The sequence below is a fragment of the Phyllopteryx taeniolatus genome, chromosome 1, assembly GCF_024500385.1.
Source record: "Phyllopteryx taeniolatus isolate TA_2022b chromosome 1, UOR_Ptae_1.2, whole genome shotgun sequence".
Classification (NCBI taxonomy): Eukaryota; Metazoa; Chordata; class Actinopteri; order Syngnathiformes; family Syngnathidae; genus Phyllopteryx; species Phyllopteryx taeniolatus.
In genome coordinates, this window is record NC_084502.1 from 48,589,983 (window position 1) to 48,609,019 (window position 19,037).

The window sequence follows — 19,037 nt, forward strand, 5'->3', positions numbered from 1 at the left end:
TGTATTATACTACTCGCGAAAGTGGTTTTAGGAATGTGTTGCTAAATCTAAACACGTCGACATGGCGAAGATAAACAGAAAAGTAGCACAGCCGCTGTTGACGTTGTTTACATTAGAATTGGTTTTATTCGTGATTCTGTTAAATTGCATCGAAGGTCCTATTTATTGAGCTGATTTGTACCTCACCAAAGCCGCGTTGCTAAAGGAAAAGCTCATGTAGGTTTGCTTTTTGTGATAGGGTTAAAGTGCGCGACGTTCAGCTAGCTTGATGGCAGCTTAGCATTAGCTTCGCGCTAATGATGAATCAGTTCCTTTGGTGGAGAACTTTGCAAGGTTCTACCTGTTATAGTGTACTTTGCAAATTGATCGTAATTGGATTGCAGTGTCAAATCATCTCTATACAGTAGATCAATGAGCATATTAATAGCGACGTAGAGGCCGAATTAGCTTAACCTGACACTCCTTTAATAGTTTGCGATATTATTTACAACTGCATTATTGTAATTGTGTTTTTTTTTAATATATCGTACTGACTATCTGATAAGTATATATATATATATATACTGGAAGATGAATATCGATTTTTTTTAAATAACTGCTCGGTAGGAATTTGGCTTAAAGGTGTGTATATTTGTTGCTGTCTTGTTTTTATTGAAGCCACAGTTTCACATGTTCGTTTAATACAGTACTGTATTATTAATATGGCGATGGATGTTAGTTCGTGTCATGCTCTTTAAATCTTCAATATATGCCCATGCTTGATTGCAGGGTCGTGAAAACATGGACAGTGATCTGAGTCCCCAGGATAAAAAAGACTTGGATAAGTTCATTAAGTTCTTTGCCTTGAAAGTGAGAAACTGCTGCATTAAATATTATAATGACATTACTCTTACCTGTAAAAATAAATTATAGTTTTCTTCATTATGTTCAACAACAGTTTCAATATGTTGTTGATGCATTGGTAGACTGTTCAGGTGATAGTCCAGGCTCGCCTTGGTGAGAAGATATGCACTCGCTCGTCTTCATCCCCTACTGGCTCTGACTGGGTAATTATTATTATTATTATTTTTTAAAAGGCACATATTGTATGAAATTGAATTGCTTCTGTACACATAGTTGGGTTCCAGGAGTGCTTGCCCATCAAGTGTGAAAACACACAACCAAGTAAATCTTTGGTGGTCTACCTATTTTCCCACAATGTGTCTGTAAACGAGCCGATTTTGCCGGATTGTTACATAACAGTGCAGGAAATTTACATTATGCTGCCCTCACGCAGTGTTTCTCTACCCATCACTTGCCAACTGGGCTGGACAAAGTTCTGACATTTTCAAGCTAGGGCTGGAGTCTGGGGGCTGTATTTGTTAGCCAAAGTTTCCATTGCATGAGCTACATACATGGGTCTGCTACACTAATTGACAAAGTGTTATTCACCGGCTTGGTATTGTAATGCCTCCACGTGTGAAATACAAATGATCTTTTTACTTTGTCTTTACGGGGGCGTGAACAAGTAGCCACTCGCCTACCCCCTCATCATGGTATTAAAAACGGAACTCATCATTGTACGGGCAGGTGGTGTTAGCATTGGTATCCTTTGTGTATATTGAATCTCAGAAACTTATTATTAAGATACCTGAAAACTGTTTTAAAATGTAAACACAACAAACATCTATTTTAATTCCCCTTTTTTAGTGCAACTGAAAGGTTGCTTGGATTGCTTGTCTTCTTTTTTAAGCGTGGGTGTAATTTATTTTAAAAATGTTTTATTTTGCAGTTTAATTTAGCAATCAAAGACATCCCAGAAGTGACCCATGAAGCCAAGAAAGCATTGGCTGGCCAACTTCCAGGTGTTGGACGCTCAATGTGTGTGGAGATCTCTCTAAAGACTTCGGAGGTAAAACCGTCATCTCTTAAGTGCCTTGATTTAAAGTTAAAATAAGTTATAGAGCCACTTTTTAAAAATCCAACATTTAATGGACCCATGCTTGGCTCACTCACTGAAAAAAACAACAATAAAAACAACAATAACCAAATAGAAAAAAAATCCATAATGTGCTAAATCTCTTAGTTTATTATATAAGAATAAAGTACACTTACAAATATAGTCAGAATTGCAACAAAATGTGAACTGCGCGTAGCTGATGCTTTATGTCACAGATCATCTATGATGCTTAGTTCTACCTGCTTCATCCTGCCTCTACTTTCCTCTTCACCTCTCTTCCCCTCTCCCTATTGCTGTATGGTAGCTATATGGAAAATATACAGCCCTAAAATAGCCTACACACAATTTTGTCTTTTATGTCACAATTCTAATGATGTAAATGATTCATATATTATTGATTGGAGTGAAGGCAGTAAGCATAATCATCACAGTCCAGTGTGTTTCCGTGAGTCCGCTAACTGCCTCACGTACTCTAGTAGCAACCACCCATAAGAGAATAGACATACTGCAGGTCTACGGTAGGTAGGTTAATGAAGACCTCAGAGCTGTGATTCTTGGTTTAGTGCAAAGATTGGAATCATTAACCTATGTGATTCAGGAGCTGACCAGCGCTACTGGACAATCATAAGCTTCTCTTTCATCCAGGGGGACTCAATGGAGTTAGAAACTTGGTGCCTGGAGATGAATGAAAAGTAAGCTGTTGTTTCATTTTTCATACAAAGATAGACAAAAAGGGTAGTGATGCGCAAAAATGAAAATTCTTGAACGAAACCGAAAACCGGAAATGGGGAAGCCATGGCCGGAAAACTAAAACCCGAAACAACGGGAGAAATGATCAGTCGATCAATTAAACTTTATTTGTAAATGCTTTTAAAACAAAAAAATGCAAAACAAAGCGTTTTACATGAATTAAAATGTAAACATATATAAAATCTGCTGATTATTCATTCATACACAAGGTAACTCATTGTGCTTTACATGACTAAAAGCATTTAAAAACAACGAAAAAAAACAGCTTATAAACATTTAAAACAGATGATTTATTTATTTTTTTTACATAAAAGTACAATTAAAACAGCGTACAGTGCAATAAATATAATTAAAAGTGGAAATGCTCTAAAAAGCATGAGAAAAAAGATTTTTTAACCTGAACTTAAAAACATTGACACTGATGTGACTTCTGTTGGCCACTTATTCCATTTTTGTGCAGCATCATACCTAAATGCTGCTTCACCATGTTTGCTTTGGACTCTGTGCTCCATTATTTGACCTGAGTCTGTCAATCGCAGAGCCCTACTGGGTTTATATCCCATTAGCATTTCTTTCATGTATTCAGGACCTAAAACCATTGAGTGATTGATTTATAGACCAGTAGCAGAACTTTAAAATCTATTCTAAAGCTGACAGGAAGCCAGTGTAAAGACTTTAGAATTGGAGTAATATGCTGCCAACCTATAGAAATTCACTTTCACAATTTGTCTGAATTTCCATATTTGTAAAATGATGTCAAGAACATTACTGTGGGACAGTTATTGCAGTATACTGTATTATCTAATAGTATTGTAATAATTCTGCATTCCGTTCAATTTTACAACATAATCATTACTCTATAATTGTAATCATTAATAAATTATGGCTTCAATATTTATTTTAATGTATTTATTGCATCTACCTTGTAATGGCAGACGCATTTGCAGCCGAATGTCTTCAGTTGAATGCTCTTCTTGTATTTCCTGTCTCCACTATCGATTCTCAAATTATGCAAATTTCCCCATTGTGGGACTAATAAAGGTTATCTAATGTTCTAAATATTTATTAGATTAATGTACTATTCAATTTATAGGCCCATTTTCTCAAGTGACGTAGCAGACGTGACGTACTGATTCATTTCTGGTTTTTCATGTATTTCAGTATGTTCCTCGATAGACATTAATTTGCCTGCTAGTTTGCGCTTCTAAATTGGCTAATCTCTGCTATAATCAGCCATACCTATGTGACAAGTACGCTGGCCTGGAAGTGCAAAACAATATATCAAATTGTGAAACACTTTAACATTTCAAGAAACACAAAAACAAAACATGAAACACTTTAACAAAAAGACGAACCAAATTACAATAACGGACACCCGGAAAGGGAGGGGCCCATTTCACAGACATTCTTGGAAATCCCACGTCCTTTCTCGGCAAGACCCGGCCCGCTTCAACATGATTGGCTCCTGCATCGCGGCAAGGGTAGGCTACGCAGCTGGAACGAGCTGTCCATCCCAAATAGCGATTGTATATATTGACGCCCTGAACAGCGAGCCTGTAGAGGCGTTTGATGCTGTTTATACAATATCTTGTACTTGATGACATTTCTTAAACCATAAAAAGCTAGATTAAGAGTTCAGGAAGAAGCAGGTTGCTAAAGAGAGAGGATGCTGGAAGAATAAAAGGGAACGTGGATATTAGCAAGGAAGCTGCCGGCTCCATTCATTAATGAACGTACCGAGCGAGGGATCTACCTTGCATACATTCTGGTCACAAGCTTTGCTTTTACATCGACAGGCACATTATACATTATGAGTATAGTTTAGAATTGATGATAAACAACATTTGATGCTTACGTACTATTTATAAATTAAAAAAAAAAAAAAAAAACGTGGGCGGTGTGGGACAAGACAGCACGTAATGCCTTGATCAGACTACAAGACAAATTTGGTCTTTCATGATTGCACTATGTCAGACGACTGCAGTAAAATCAGATATTCCGATACCACCACATCCCATCTTTTACGAGCACTGGGCCTTTTTTGTCAACTCAAACGCGACCGGATACACTCGTTACCACGGCCACGACGACAACAATCGATCGCGCGTGTATTGTGTTGGTCAAAAAAGAACAAAATGGGGGGGAAACGTGGTGCTCAGGAGAAGACGTTCATTCAAGAATTGCTTGAGGTATGTTTATGTACTTTTAAAATGATACGGCTCGCAAGCAGGTAACAAAACGTTATGTAGCCTAGCAAACTAGTGGCAGGACGATCGGTTGTATGTAAACATGCCGGCGTTATGTCGAATTATGCTCTAAAGTTTCGGTGTGTGTGAAGTAATTTCATTACAATAAAGTAATTTAAATAAAGTAAGTTAGCACCCATTATTTCTGTCATGTTGTAATGTTGGTTTGACCTGACTGATTAGAATACATGACCTGACAGGAGAATATTTTTGAAGATACTCAGTATACAGTATACAAGTATAAACAGTAAAGGAACAAGTAATTTAAATAGACACATTGCTCCATCTTGTGATCGGATTGGTGATCGGTTATCGTTTTTTTTTTTTTTTTTTTTTTATAAACTCGCTGATCGGTGATCAGCCCCAGAAATCCTGATCGCGCAAAGCCTACAACAAAGTATTAAAGCATGAAAATTTTAGATTTTTAATTTGTCCCATTACCTTTGGTCCCTTAAAAAGTGGGAGGCATATATACAAACTGCTGTAATTCTTACACCGTTCACCTGATTTTGATGTAGATACCCTCAAATTAACGTTGAAAGTCTGCAGTTTAACCACATCTTGTTGATTTTATTTTAAATCTATTGTGGTGGTGGTTAGAGCCAAAAAGATGAGAATTGTGTGGATGTCCCAATATTTATGGACCTGACTGTATTTGTATTATTAATGCATTATTGTTTACTTCCGTGTTGTCACTGTCCACTGTTTGCTTGTGGATTTTTTTTTTTTTTTTTTTTTTTTTTTTGTGTTTTTGTAATTTGTGCATCTGCAAATTGTTGTTTCCTATGTTCCTCACAATGTACACACACAGTCATATGGCTTGTGTGTCATTTGATATGTAAATAGATAATTAAAAAAAAGAGAGAGAGGCATTGAATCATAATTGGGCACTTGGACCTGGAGTTTAAATCCACCCCTAAAGTTCAGTAACATGACGATTTAATGTTTTTCTTCTGTAGGTGTGATAAGGATATAAAAGTGTCGTATACTGTCTACGACCGTCTGTCTGTGCTTCTGAAATCTCTGCTGGCTGTAACTAGAGTAACGCCTGCCTACAAACTGTCCAGAAAGCAGGGACATGAATATGTGATCTTATACAGGTGAGTTACATCAGTTTCTCATCACTTTTCACCCAATGTTATGTCTGCTCATTGTTTGTGCCTCCTTTGTCTAGGATCTACTTTGGGGAAGTTCAGATGAGAGGATTAGGAGAAGGTAGTTATTATTCGGTCGTGTGTGTTGGTACCAGTGGCAACAATTTGATTTCCCTCATAAGTCAAAACAAAATGTATATATTTTCTCTGACAAACATCAACTTGCTTGACCAATCATGTAGTTGTTGCTCCTGTTGAAGGTTTCCAGACAGTGCGTGTTGGTGTTGTGGGAACCCCCGTTGGCACTGTCACACTTTCTTGTGCCTATCGCACCAACCTGGCTTTAATGTCCAACAGGTAGGTAATGTTTTCTGTGCCATGCGTCACTTCATACTGTAGCTGTCTTCGTAGAATGTACAGTGAATGTGTTGTCCTTTTTGTAACAAATGCTTCTTGGTCTTGCAGACAGTTCGAGCGGTCTGCGCCCATCATGGGGATAATTGTGGACCACTTTGTGGACCAACCCTGTGGCAGCCAGCGACCTGCAAATATGGGTCAGCCCTGCAACTACAGGTAGCCAATACACAAATAAAAAGAGCTTTGAATGTGAACAGTGTTTCCCAATCTTTATTCAGCCAAGCCACATATTTTACACCTGAAAAATCTCATGCCACATACAGAAAAACTATATACAGTAAACTGAAATAATGATATTGTCTCAATACACAAATGCTAGTACTTCTTAAAATCTGGACCTGTTTAGTTGAAAACAAAGCGGATATACTTGCAGGAATTGAAGAAAAACACACACAAAGTTCTTAAACAACAATTATCTGACCAATTTAAAAAATATTTTTTTTCCCCCCAGAGCACCAGATGATGATGATGGAGAAACATTTTCAGGCGTTCAGGAGTCACAGGAAGTTTGCACTACTTTATTCTCTACTTCCCCTCCCTCTCAGGTAAGATGACCCCCCTTTTAACTTATTGTGAAGTACAATATAAAAGACTATAAATTGCAACTTTTTCCCCCCAGCTTTAACCAGCTTATTGGCAGATTTTCCTGATCCTAGCTTCCTTTTAACTCACTAAACTCGTGTTTCCTGGTGAGGAATTTTTTTCTGAGATCCTGCTCCATGTTGTCAACACATTGAAGTAGTGGGATCCATATTCAGCTCTGTTCTGCTCAAGGGCAACACCCTCATCGTGCCAAAAATGTTTGCTGTCTATTTTGTTTGGGGTGCTCACAGTATTTTGATTTCTGTATTACCTTGTGCTGTTTCTACTTATTTCCTACATTTAAACTCCAGGTGCAAGGAAATGTAAGGTTGGCAGTTTTAGTTTTCTCTCATATTTGTGGGTATTCTGCCCTTTCTGAATGTGAAGTATTTAGTTGGGTAGATAGCGAGCAGTTTTCCAAATTAGACATTCTGCTTCAAGCTGTTTGTCATACATATTTATTCAAAGTGGTTTCAACACAACGTCACGGCCATTATTGTTAGTCGAACATAAATGCACTTGCTTAATCCTGGCATACAATTGGAAACACCATAGACGGGATAATGTAATTTAGCATTGTTATTGCCATCTTTTTAAACCATCAAACAACTGTTACTTTAACAATCATGGTAGTAACACATACAGTGGGTACGGAAAGGGTCTGAATACTGGCTGTGTGATATTTCAGTTTTTTTCTGTCAATATGGGGTGCTGTGTGTACATTAATGAGGAAAAAAAAAAAGAACTTAAATGATTTTAGCAATTGGCTGCAATATAACAAAGAGTGAAAAATTCAAGGGGGTCTGAATACTTTCCGTACCCACTGTACAAGTAGAACATCCAGCAATACTCACAGGCATCTATTCTCTGCTCTGTGGAGGAAAAAAATAGAACTTCTTGAATTTGGTTTGCTGACTGTCTTCTACTTGTCATCAATCAACTCGGTCACACTACTGCCACTGTCGGTCGAAGGCATGTACATCAGAGGGGGCAACACAGTATGTGTAATATTTAATGTGTATGCGGTTTATAAACCAGTCTCAAAAGATCAGATTCTACGGTACACTTTCTTTCCTGCCTTGCTTGGTTTTCATTTCCTTCCGTCTTTTTCTCTGCCTTTCCTTCCTGCCATTGGACTGCTTTTCAGTGCATCTGTACACTGAGTCCTTCTCCTTCTAAACCGTCTCAGACCCTTCCTCTGGACAATCCACAGTTTCCGATGGTTCCCGGTCTTGTCACTCACACTGTGAGTCTACACTGGAACATCTTTTTGTTTTGTTTGATTTAAGTCTGCTTACACTTTTGCTTTCATACATCTTGCCCCCTATTACTATTACTAACTAACAACATTACCAATGGAGCCACAATGAATTTGATGAGGATTATGCATATATCTGTTATCCTTTTTTTGTGCATATGCAGCTCTACACTTCTAGAGTATCCTTCCACCCACCTGTTCTAGCAGGAACTACTGACCTTTGCCATACTGCTGCCAATCCAAACCAGGTGACTGTTAAATACAAGATGATATTTTATCTCACTGGTAATGTGAGGGGCCTCCAGTTCCATATCGGGCGCTGACGCTTACCAAACAAAGTTTCTGCTCTTCAGGCACTGCATGCTGGGAAAGAGGACGGGGTTGTGTTGCATCCAGCGCAGCCATGTCACGGCACAGATGCCCATCTGACAGTGGAGCACATGCCCAACACACCTGGCAGCAGGTAATTGTATCTTCACATCATTTCACATATTAAATGATTAGATGATGTGATTCGATGGTATTTTGGCAGCCGTGTTGTTCCGTGTTGACTTCATGTGTTGCGTCTCTCCCCAGTGGCGACGATGACATTTTATCCCAAAGCGGAGAGAGGAGGAGTGCTTCTCCCTCTGACCCAGTCGAGTCTCTTAATGCGTTCACGAGGAAAGTTGGAGCCTTTGTCAATAAACCCAATACACGGGTAAGTAAAAATACATAATGTTGAAATGCATGGTTACTGTATACATATGATAGAGTGGATGCAAAAAGTCTACACACCCCTGTTCAATGCCAAGTTCGTGTGGGAAAAAAAAAAAAAATTAGACCAAGATAAATCATTTCAAAATACCCTGAAATCTTTCAGAGAGGGAAAATACAAATAAACAGATATAGTTGCAAAAGTGTGCACATACTCCTAAAACGACAGCTGTGGTTTTGTTCAGAATTAAACAATCACATTCATACTCATGTTAAATGGGAGTCAGCACACACCTTCCACCATTTAAAGTGCCTCTGATTAACCCCAACTAAAGTGCAGCTGTTCTAGTAGGCTTTTCCTGACATATTTTTTGGCACCTCTCACAGCATTAGCCGTCGTCCACAGTTTCCAAAGATGCATAGCTCATTACATAGAGGTGGGTAGAATAATCAAATATTGTACTCAAGTACTGCTATTGGCTGGCAGGTTGTACCCCGCCTCCTGCCCGAAGATAGCTGGGATAGGCTCCAGCACTCCCACGACCCTTGTGAGGATAAGCGGCTCAGAAAATGGATGGATGGATGTACTCAAGTCAGAGTACTGTTACTTGAAAGGAATATGATTCAAGTAGAAGTAAAAAGTAGTCCTCCCAAAAATTACTTGCGTAAGAGAAAAAATACTGTAGTACTGAGTAAATGGTGTTTTTTTTTTGTTTGTTTGTTTGTTTGTTTGTTTGTTTTTTCAAATCAGACCATGTCAATAAAATACAAATACATAAATGTGAATGTGCAGTGTGTGTGTGCGCACATGCGTGCATGTGGTTGAGCGAGAGTAGCACGTACCCCAAAAGATGCATGTTTTACATTTAGTTTTTATTAGGCTTTACACGATTTTTGAGGCCGATCAGCGAGTTTAAAAAGGTGATAACCGATCACCAATCCGATCACAAGATGGAGCAATGTGTCTTTTTAAATGACCTGTTCATTTACTGTATATACTTGTGTACTTAATTGCTCAAAAATATTAAATAAAATAAAATAGTAATAATAAAAACATAACAATAAATAATGTATCTTTGTTCCTCTATTTATGCCAGTGAGGCATAGTGACAGACAGAACAAATGAATGGTCTTCTATTCGATGGCAGGAAGTACAAACAGTAATTAATGTATCCACTTTTTGTGACATTTTTGTTTGTTGGTGTGCCGTGAGATTTTTCAATTGTAAAATATGTGCCTCGGCTCCATAAAGGCTGGAAATCACTGCTCCAGTCAGATCGTGTATTCTAATCAGTCAGGTCAAACCAACACTACATGACAGAAATAATGGGTGCTAACTTACTGTAATTAAATTACTTCACCCACGGCGAAACTTTAGAGCATGATTCGACAGAACGGCGGCATGTTTACGTCCAACCGTTCGTGGTACCACTAGCTTGCTAGGCTACATAACATTTTATTGACTGCTTGTGAGCCATATCGTATTAAAAGCAAGCCTTAAACGAACGTCCTCTCCTGTCCTGAGCACCAACACACGTTTTTCCCCATTTTGTCCTTATAATACCATCTGCGCGCTCCACTCTTGTTGTACTCGCCACGCTAACGGGTGTATCCGGTCACATTTGAGTTGACAAGATAAAGCCCAATGATCGTAAAAACTGGGATGTGGTGGTATCGGGATACAAGATTTTATTGCAGTAGTCTGACATCGCAATCGTGAAAGAGCAAATTTGTCTTGTAGTCTGATCCGGGAATTACGTGTTGTCTGTTCCACACCGCCGACATGTTTTTTTTTTTAAATAACTTTATTGGCCGTCGGATATTTACAGGACTACGCCAAAAGACACACGACAAGGCTAAAAATAAACCAACTTTTGGATTCAAATATGCTGTGCACGCGGCGACGCGGAGTAAATGTCTTATCAGCGAATTATGACATAAAAGCCGATCAGCATAAAATGCTAAATATCGACTGGTACGATCAGCCCAATAAAATCGGTGTAAAGTCTACGAAGAACTGTCAGTGCAAAGTGCATAAATGCTAAAAACTATCAGTGCAAGAGTGCAACCCACCGTTCAACTAGTTAGCTGTTTCAATGTTAGCATAGATGTATTTTATTGTTTCACTCACCCTATTGACTTGACTGAAGTTCCGCGTGGTGAAGGCTGAGGTTCGGAGCGGGAGGCAACATGTCAAACTGATACACATCGTGAAAGCCTCCTTTGCACAATATAATCTTGTGTGTGTGTATATATGTGTGTATATATATGTAAATATATATATATACACACACACAAACACACACACACACACACATACCCATCCATTTACTACCGCTTATCCGAGGTCGGGTCGCGGGGGCAGTAGCTTTAGCAGGGGCGCCCAGACTTCCCTCTCCCTAGACTCTTTCTCCAGCTCTTCCAAGGGGATCTCGAGGTATTCCCAGGCAATCCGAGAGACGTAGACTCTCTGGGTCGTCCCCGGGGTCTCCTCCCTGTGGGACATGCCCGGAACACCTCACCAGGGAGACTCTGAGATCCTCCCGGATGACCGAGCTTCTCACCCTATCTCAAAGTGAGAGCCCGGACACTCTGCGGAGGAAACTCATTTCGGCCGCTTGTATCCGGGATCTTGTTCATTCGGTCACGACCCACAGCTCGTGGCCATAGGTGAGGGTAGGAACATAGGTCGACCGGTAAATCGAGAGCTTCGCCTTTCGGCTTAGCTCCTTCTTTACCACAACGGACCGATACAAAGTCTGCATCACTGCAGACGCTGCACCGATCCGCCTGTCGATCCCGTTCCATTCTTCCCTCACTTGTGAACAAGACCCCAAGATACATGAACTCCTCCACTTGGGGCAGGATCTCATCCCCGACCTGGAAGAGGGCACGCCACCTTTTTCCGACGTAGAACCATGGTCTCAGATTTGGAGGTGCTGATTCTCATCTCAGCCGCTTCACCCTCGGCTGCGAACTGCTCCAGTGAGAGTTGGAGTGATGGCTTGATGAAGCCAGCAGAACCACATCATCTGCAAAAAGCAGAGATGCAATACTAAGGCCACCAAACCGGACCCCTCTACGCCTCGGCTGCGCCTAGAAATTCTGTCGATAAAAGTTATGAACAGAATCGGTGACAAAGGGCAGCCTTGGCGGGGTCCAACCCTCACCGAAAACGAGTCAGACTTACTGCCGGCAATGCAGACCAAGCTGTGATGCCGGTCATACAGGGACCGAACAGCCCGTATCAGGGGGTTCGGTACCCCATGCTCCCGAAGCACACCCCACAGGACTCCCCGAGGGACACGGTTGAATGCCTTCTCCAAGTCCACAAAACACATGTAGACTGGTTGGGCGAACTCCCATGCACCCTCGAGGACCCTGCAGAGGGTGTAGAGCTGGTCCAAGGCCAGGATGAAAACCCACTGCTCCTCCTGAATCTGAGATTAGACTTCCTGACCGACCCTCCTCTCCACCACCCCTGAATAGACCTTACCATGAAGGCTGAGGAGTGTGATTCCACTGTAGTTGGGACACACCCTCCGGGGACCACCACCCCAGTCTGCCAGAGGCACTGTCCCCATTGTCCATGCGATGTTGCAGAGGCGTATCAACCAGGACAGCCCCACAACATCCAGAGCCTTTAGGAACTCCGGGCGAATCTCATCCATCCCCGGGGCCTTGCCACCAAGGGGCAGAGATAGGAGAGCCCACCTCAGAGAACCCAGACTCTGCTTCCAAGGCGTGTCGGTGGAGTTGAGGAGGTCTTCGAAGTATTCTCCCCACCGACTCACAGCGTCCCGAGTCGAGGTCAGCAGTGCCCCATCCCCACTATAAACAGTGTTGATGGCGCACTGCTTCCCCCTCCTGAGGCGCCGGATGGTGGACCAGAATTTCCTCAAAGCCGTCCGAAAGTCTTTTTCCATGGCCTCACCGAACTCCTCCTATGCCCGAGTTTTTGCTTCAGCTACCACCAAAGCTGCATTCCGCTTGGCCAGCCGGTACCCGTCAGCTGCCTCAGGAGTCCCACAGGCCAAAATGGCCCGATAGGACTCCTTCTTCAGCTTGACGACATCCCCCACTGTTGGTGTCCACCAACGGGTTCGGGGATTGCCGCCACGACAGGCACCGACTACCTTGCGGCTACAGCTCCGGTCGGCCGCCTCGGCAATAGAGGCGCGGAACATGGTCCACTCGGACTCAATGTCCCCCGCCACCCCCGAAGATGTGGGGGAAGTTCTGCCGGAGGTGGGAGTTGAAACTCCTTCTGACAGGGGATTCTGCCAGACGTTCCCAGCAGACCCTCACAATACATTTGGGCCTGCCAGTTCGGACCGGCATCTTCCCCCACCATCGGAGCCAACTCACCACCAGGTGGTGATCAGTTGACAGCTCCGCCCCTCTCTTCACCCAAGTGTCCAAGACATGCGGCCGCAAGTCCGATGACACGACCACAAAGTCGATGATCGAACTGCGAACTAGAGTGTCCTGGTGCCACGTGCACGTGTTGACACCCTTATGCTTGAACATTGTGTTCGTTATGGACAATCCGTGATGAGCACAGAAGTCCAATGACAGGACAACGCTCGGGTTCTGATCAGGGGGGCCGTTCCTCCCAATCACGCCCTTCCAGGTCTCACTGTCATTGCCCACGTGAGCATTGAATTCCCCCAGCAGAACGATGGAGTCTCCAGCGGGAGCGCTCTCCAGCACCCCCTCTAAGGACTCCAAAAAGGGTGGGTACTCTGAACTGCTGTTTGGTGCATAGGCACAAACAACAGTCAGGACCCGTCCCCCCACCCGAAGGCAGAGGGAGGCTACCCTCTCGTCCACCGGGGTGAACCCCAACGTACAGGCGCAGAGTCGGGGGGCAATAGGTATAGCCACACCTGCTCTGCGCCTCTCACCGTGGGCAACTCCAGAGTGGAAGAGAGTCCAACCCCTCTCGAGAGGACTGGTACCAGAGCCCAAGCTGTGTGTGGAGGCAAGCCCGACTATATCTCATCGGAACTTCTCGACCTCACACACCAGCTCGGGCTCCTTCCCTGCCAGAGAGGTGTAATTCCACGTACCTAGAGCCAGCTTCTGTAGCTGGGGATCGGATCGCCAAGGTCCCTGCCTTCGGCCACCGCCCAGCTCACACTGCACCCGACCCCTATGGCCCCTCCCACAGGTGGTGAGACCATGGGTAGGAGGACCCACGTTACGCCCTCGGGCTGTGCCCGGCTGGGCCCCATGGGTGCAGGCCCGGCCACCAGGCGCTCGCCCTCGAGCCCCACCTTCAGAGGGGGGCCCCGGTGACCCGTGTCCGGGCAAGGGAAAACGTCTTCCTGAATTGTTTGTCATCATTGGGGTTTTTGGAGCTGTGCTTTGTCTGGTCCCTCAGCTAGGACCTGTTTGCCATGGGTGACCCTACCAGGGGCATAAAGCCCCAGAAAACTTAGCTCCTTGGATCATTGGGACACACAAACCCCTCCACCACGATAAGGCGACAGCTGAAGGAGGGGACACACACATATACATACATACATACATACATATATACACACATACATACATATACACACATATATATATATATATATATATATATATACACATATGTATACACACGTATATATATGTGTTTATATATATATACATATATGTACATGTACATATATATATACACATATATATAGATATATATATATACATATATGTATATATATTTATATATATATATATATATATATATATATATATATATATATATATACATATGTGTATATATGTATATATATATATATATATATATATATACATATGTGTATATATACATATATATATACATATACATATGTATATATAGACATATGTATATATATATATATATATATATATATATATATACTGGGCGACTGGTTAGAGCGTCTGCCTCACATTTCTGAGGACCCGGGTCCAATCCCTGGCCCCGCCTGTGTGGAGTTTGCATGTTCTCGCCGTGCCTGCGTGGGTTTTCTCCGGGCACTCCTGCTTCCTCCCACATCCCGAAAAAATGCATTAATTGGAGAGTCTAAATTGCCCGTAGGTGTGACTGTGAGTGCGAATGGTTGTTTGTTTGTTTGTGCCCTGCGATTGGCTGACAACCAGTTCAGGGTGTACCCCGCCTCCTGTGAGGAGAAGCGGCTCAGAAAATGGATGGATGGATGGATATATATATGCGCACACATATACACATACAGACACAGCGGCTGAAATAGTCTTTAACACGTCACCATTTCTCTCACTAAATATATTCCCAAAGGTGCTATTAACAAACTTTTCACCAGATGTTGGAAGTATTCCATACATACAAAGAAAGTCAAATAAGCTCAACAATTAAGTTGTGTGTAATAATGTGAAATGACAGAAGCAAAACGTATTGAACACACCAACTGGTATTTTTTCTTTTTTTTAATACTTTGTACAAAAGCCTTTGTTTGCAATGACAGCTTCAAGACGCCTCCTGTATGGAAAAACTAGTCACATGCATTGCTTTGGTGTAATTTTGGCCCATTCCTCCACACAAGCAGTCTTCAGATCTTGAAGGTTCCGTGGGCTTCTTTTATGGACCATGAGTATCAGTTCTTTCCATAGATTTGAATTGGATTCAAGTGAGGTGATTGGCTGGGTCATTCAAGCAGCTTTATTTATTTTTTTTCAAACCAATTGAAAGTTTTCTTGGCAGTATGTTTTGGATCATTATCCTGCTGAAATGTCCACCCCTGTTTCATTTTCATCATCCTCGTAGATGGCGGCAGATTTTTGTCAAGAATTTCTGGGTACATTTTCCCATTCATCCTTCCTTACGTATTATGGCTCCAACCATGCTCACTGGAACATTCAGAAGCTTAAATATGCACCTGTAACCAATACTATCGTTATGTTTCGCAACAATTTGCGATGGTCTTGAGACAGCTCTCTTTGCTCTTAGCAATCATGAGATGTGTCTTGACTCACACCTTGGCAGTGAGACCTTTTTGTCGGCCATCAATTGGAACTGAACCATCTGATATTAATTTGCACTGACAAGGGGCTGGATTGCTGTTTGATTGATAGCTTTTAGATGTTGGCTTTCCGTGCCTTTTTGTACCTCCCTTCATGTGTTCAATATTTTCCCCCCCGTGTCATTTCACATTATTACACAATTTAAGTTGTGATCTTATTTGTATGTATGGATTATTTCGGTTGTTCCCAACAGCTGGTGAAAATTTTATGTCAACAGCACTTCTGGAAATATATTTAGTGAGAAAAAGGGTGACATGTTTAAATACTTATTTCAGCCACTGTGTGTGTGTATGTATATACATATGTATATATGTATGTATGTGTATATATATATATATATATAAATGAGGGATTTTCTCAGCAATTTTTAGGTTAGATTAAAAGAGATTTTTTTTTTTTTTTAAATCACTTGACAGCACTAATTGTTGAATATTTTGGTGAAAAACCAACCTTGGAAGTCATTGCGTTTGTCCAAATAGCCTCACTATCATCTTTCCAACCTCCAGTGTCATTGCAGTTTTTTTGTCTCAGTATTGATATGCTGGTCTGTTTGCAGCTATCAGCCACAATGGACCTACCATTTGCTGCATTTGCTCCCAGAGGCCTAGACTCAGAGGACAATGATCCTATGGTAAACGTGGATGCCCTGGATTCAGTTAGTATTGGTACAGACTACTCAATCACATTGTGTGTGTTTGTGTAGGTTCATCCTCCAGACTCCCCTCCCTGCATGTCCCCTCTGCAGGCCAGCCTCCATTCCCAGGGCTCGGAGGGCTCGGGGCACCACGATGACTTTGTCATGATTGACTTTGTACGTTCATCAGCGCAACTGTCTTGAAGCGCTGCATTTTCCTGACCCAATGTTTCATGTTACATTTTTAGCGGCCGGCTTTCTCTAAAGATGACTTGTTGCCGATGGATTTAGGAACATTCTACAGGGAGTTTCAGAATCCTCCACAACTGGCCAGCCTTTCGCTTCACATCAGTTCCCAGTCGATGGCTGACGATCTTGTAGTATGTTTTCATTAACCTTCAGAAAAAGTTCAGCAGTGCAAGTTGCCACTAACAAGGTGTGTGTGTGTGCGCAGGACTCACTACCAGAGAAATTGGCCATCTACGAGAGAAACATTGACGAGTTTGACGCCTTCGTGGATATGCTCCAATAGAGGACAATAGCGAGCAAGACATCAGCTGTCCTGCAAGACCCAACTGTATCGAAATTTCTTTGACATTTTTCCTCTCCAAGCCACAGCTGTCCCACCTTGTACAGAACATTCAGCGTAAATACAACTTTGCCACTGGCACGCACACGTGTCCTGCTTAAAATATTCATAGTCACTTGAAGCATACATGCACATAAACTTTAATATCCACAAGGTGATAAAAGTCAGGGACACGACCAGCTAGAATTAACTTTAGAAAACACTAGTCTTAGCAATTCAATTGCGTTTAGCCTCACAGTAACGAGCTGTCAAAGATTTCAGTGATACGCAACACACAATTTCTCTCGCGCCAAGTTCCCAGCTGGTCTGTGGATTTAAATCAAGTGCATCTCAATATGCTTTCCGTAAGTGTTGTACAGATAAATTTTCACAATTATTTCAGCAGCCCAGGAGCTGTCACTCCTAAAAGGTAGTTTGAGGCGATCTGTTTTTATTGTAATTCTGGTGTGCTCAATGGCAAAGTACACTAATGAAAGTGAGGCTGCTGTATCAATTTAAATTTTAGCACATTTTGGGAATGGCACATTTAAGGAATCAAAGTTTCCCAGCAAGGATCATGTCATACGATTTGGTTGAAAGCTTTAAATGTACATTTTCCTTTGCTTTGATGTCCCAATAAAAAGCATGTCAAAATGATGAGTCAGTTCATATATATTTAAAAATAAAGAAACAATTCTCAAATGGAATTTTATTGTAGGTAGTTTGTGAAATTCCATCACATACCTGCAGTGCTGTAAAGGGTTGCACCATAATAGAGTATGGTAGCACGCAGTTACTCTACAAGCTGTTAGACTTGAACTTGGTTGGCAGGGACCAACTACAGGTTGAGATTTTTAATTTTTCCCTTCTCATTGCTACCTAAAGTGGTGCTTTGACATCCCGGGGGGGGGGATTAATAAACAAAAAACTACTTACTATAATTTCATGTAATGCACACCCCCATAAATCAGGAAAACCCTACCTATGAGTAATACACCACAGATTTCCTGCTATACATTCTCAAAATGAAATATTTTATTAGGTTTTACAAAGAATTTTTCTGTTGTGTGTGCTGACGAGATTTTTAAAAGTACAGTAAGTATTAAGACTTACTGGGTGTCTTGGGACTGGGCAGGTACAAAGGGCTGACTAGGGAAAGAGCGACATTGTAGAGTGCTCTTCTCGAAGTTGGATGAATCAAGTAGCTGGTTAATAGCTGGTGAAAAGTCCACTGGGCATTTTTTTCCCCCCCCACCGGCCGTTTAGCAGTCTAGAGATGCTAGCCAGCCAGCTGCCGAAGCTAGCACGCTTACATAGCAATGCAGATTAGCAATTCCAAGAAGGAATAAGTTCCGAGTGAAAGGTCTTAAAGGTAGTGGAGACATGTTGCAATGAAACTAACTGGTAATTTAGCTAGCAAGTGGCGTTGCAATGTCACATTCCATCCTTGGCCTGAAAGTTAATCCAGAAAGATCAAATATGTGGCACCACCGCAGGGACATGATTCTGGGCTGAGCAGTGAAAATTTGCTATATTGTATATGTTGGTAACAGAAATTACATATCATATTGGAATAAAAGTACTGTTGGTGGTGGGTTGACATAATTCCCCAACAGAACAAAGGGCCATTTAATGTCCCACACTAGTTTTTGATGTGGCGGATTACTTCCAGTTGACATATCAAACGCCTTCTTTTACTCTCCTTTTTTTATTTTTTTAATTAAACTTCAGAGATGCACGCTGTGACCTGGTGGTACAAGAACTTAATATGTCTTCTCATCATATCCAGTCAATGGCAACCCGGGAGCGACATGACTATATCGG

At 41.8% G+C, this 19,037-nt stretch overlaps 1 protein-coding gene across 5 annotated transcripts; it reads left to right on the forward strand.

Annotated features, from left to right (window-relative positions):
• Positions 1–29: 29 nt before the first annotated feature.
• Positions 30–17,870, forward strand: atg13 (ATG13 autophagy related 13 homolog (S. cerevisiae)). Of its 5 annotated transcripts, XM_061799936.1 has the most exons (18): positions 30–216; positions 769–849; positions 966–1,046; positions 1,772–1,891; positions 2,585–2,631; positions 5,895–6,035; positions 6,110–6,150; positions 6,290–6,386; positions 6,495–6,602; positions 6,898–6,991; positions 8,176–8,274; positions 8,451–8,534; positions 8,640–8,749; positions 8,863–8,986; positions 16,568–16,642; positions 16,715–16,822; positions 16,894–17,025; positions 17,100–17,870. In XM_061799936.1, exons 2-18 carry the CDS (start codon positions 781–783, stop codon positions 17,175–17,177), a joined length of 1,608 nt encoding a protein of 535 aa, XP_061655920.1. In that variant the 5' UTR covers positions 30–216; positions 769–780; the 3' UTR covers positions 17,178–17,870. The 5 variants fall into 5 exon arrangements, with proteins under 5 accessions (XP_061655920.1, XP_061655929.1, XP_061655937.1 ...); XM_061799945.1 differs by lacking the exon at positions 16,568–16,642; XM_061799953.1 differs by lacking the exon at positions 8,176–8,274.
• Positions 17,871–19,037: the final 1,167 nt, after the last annotated feature.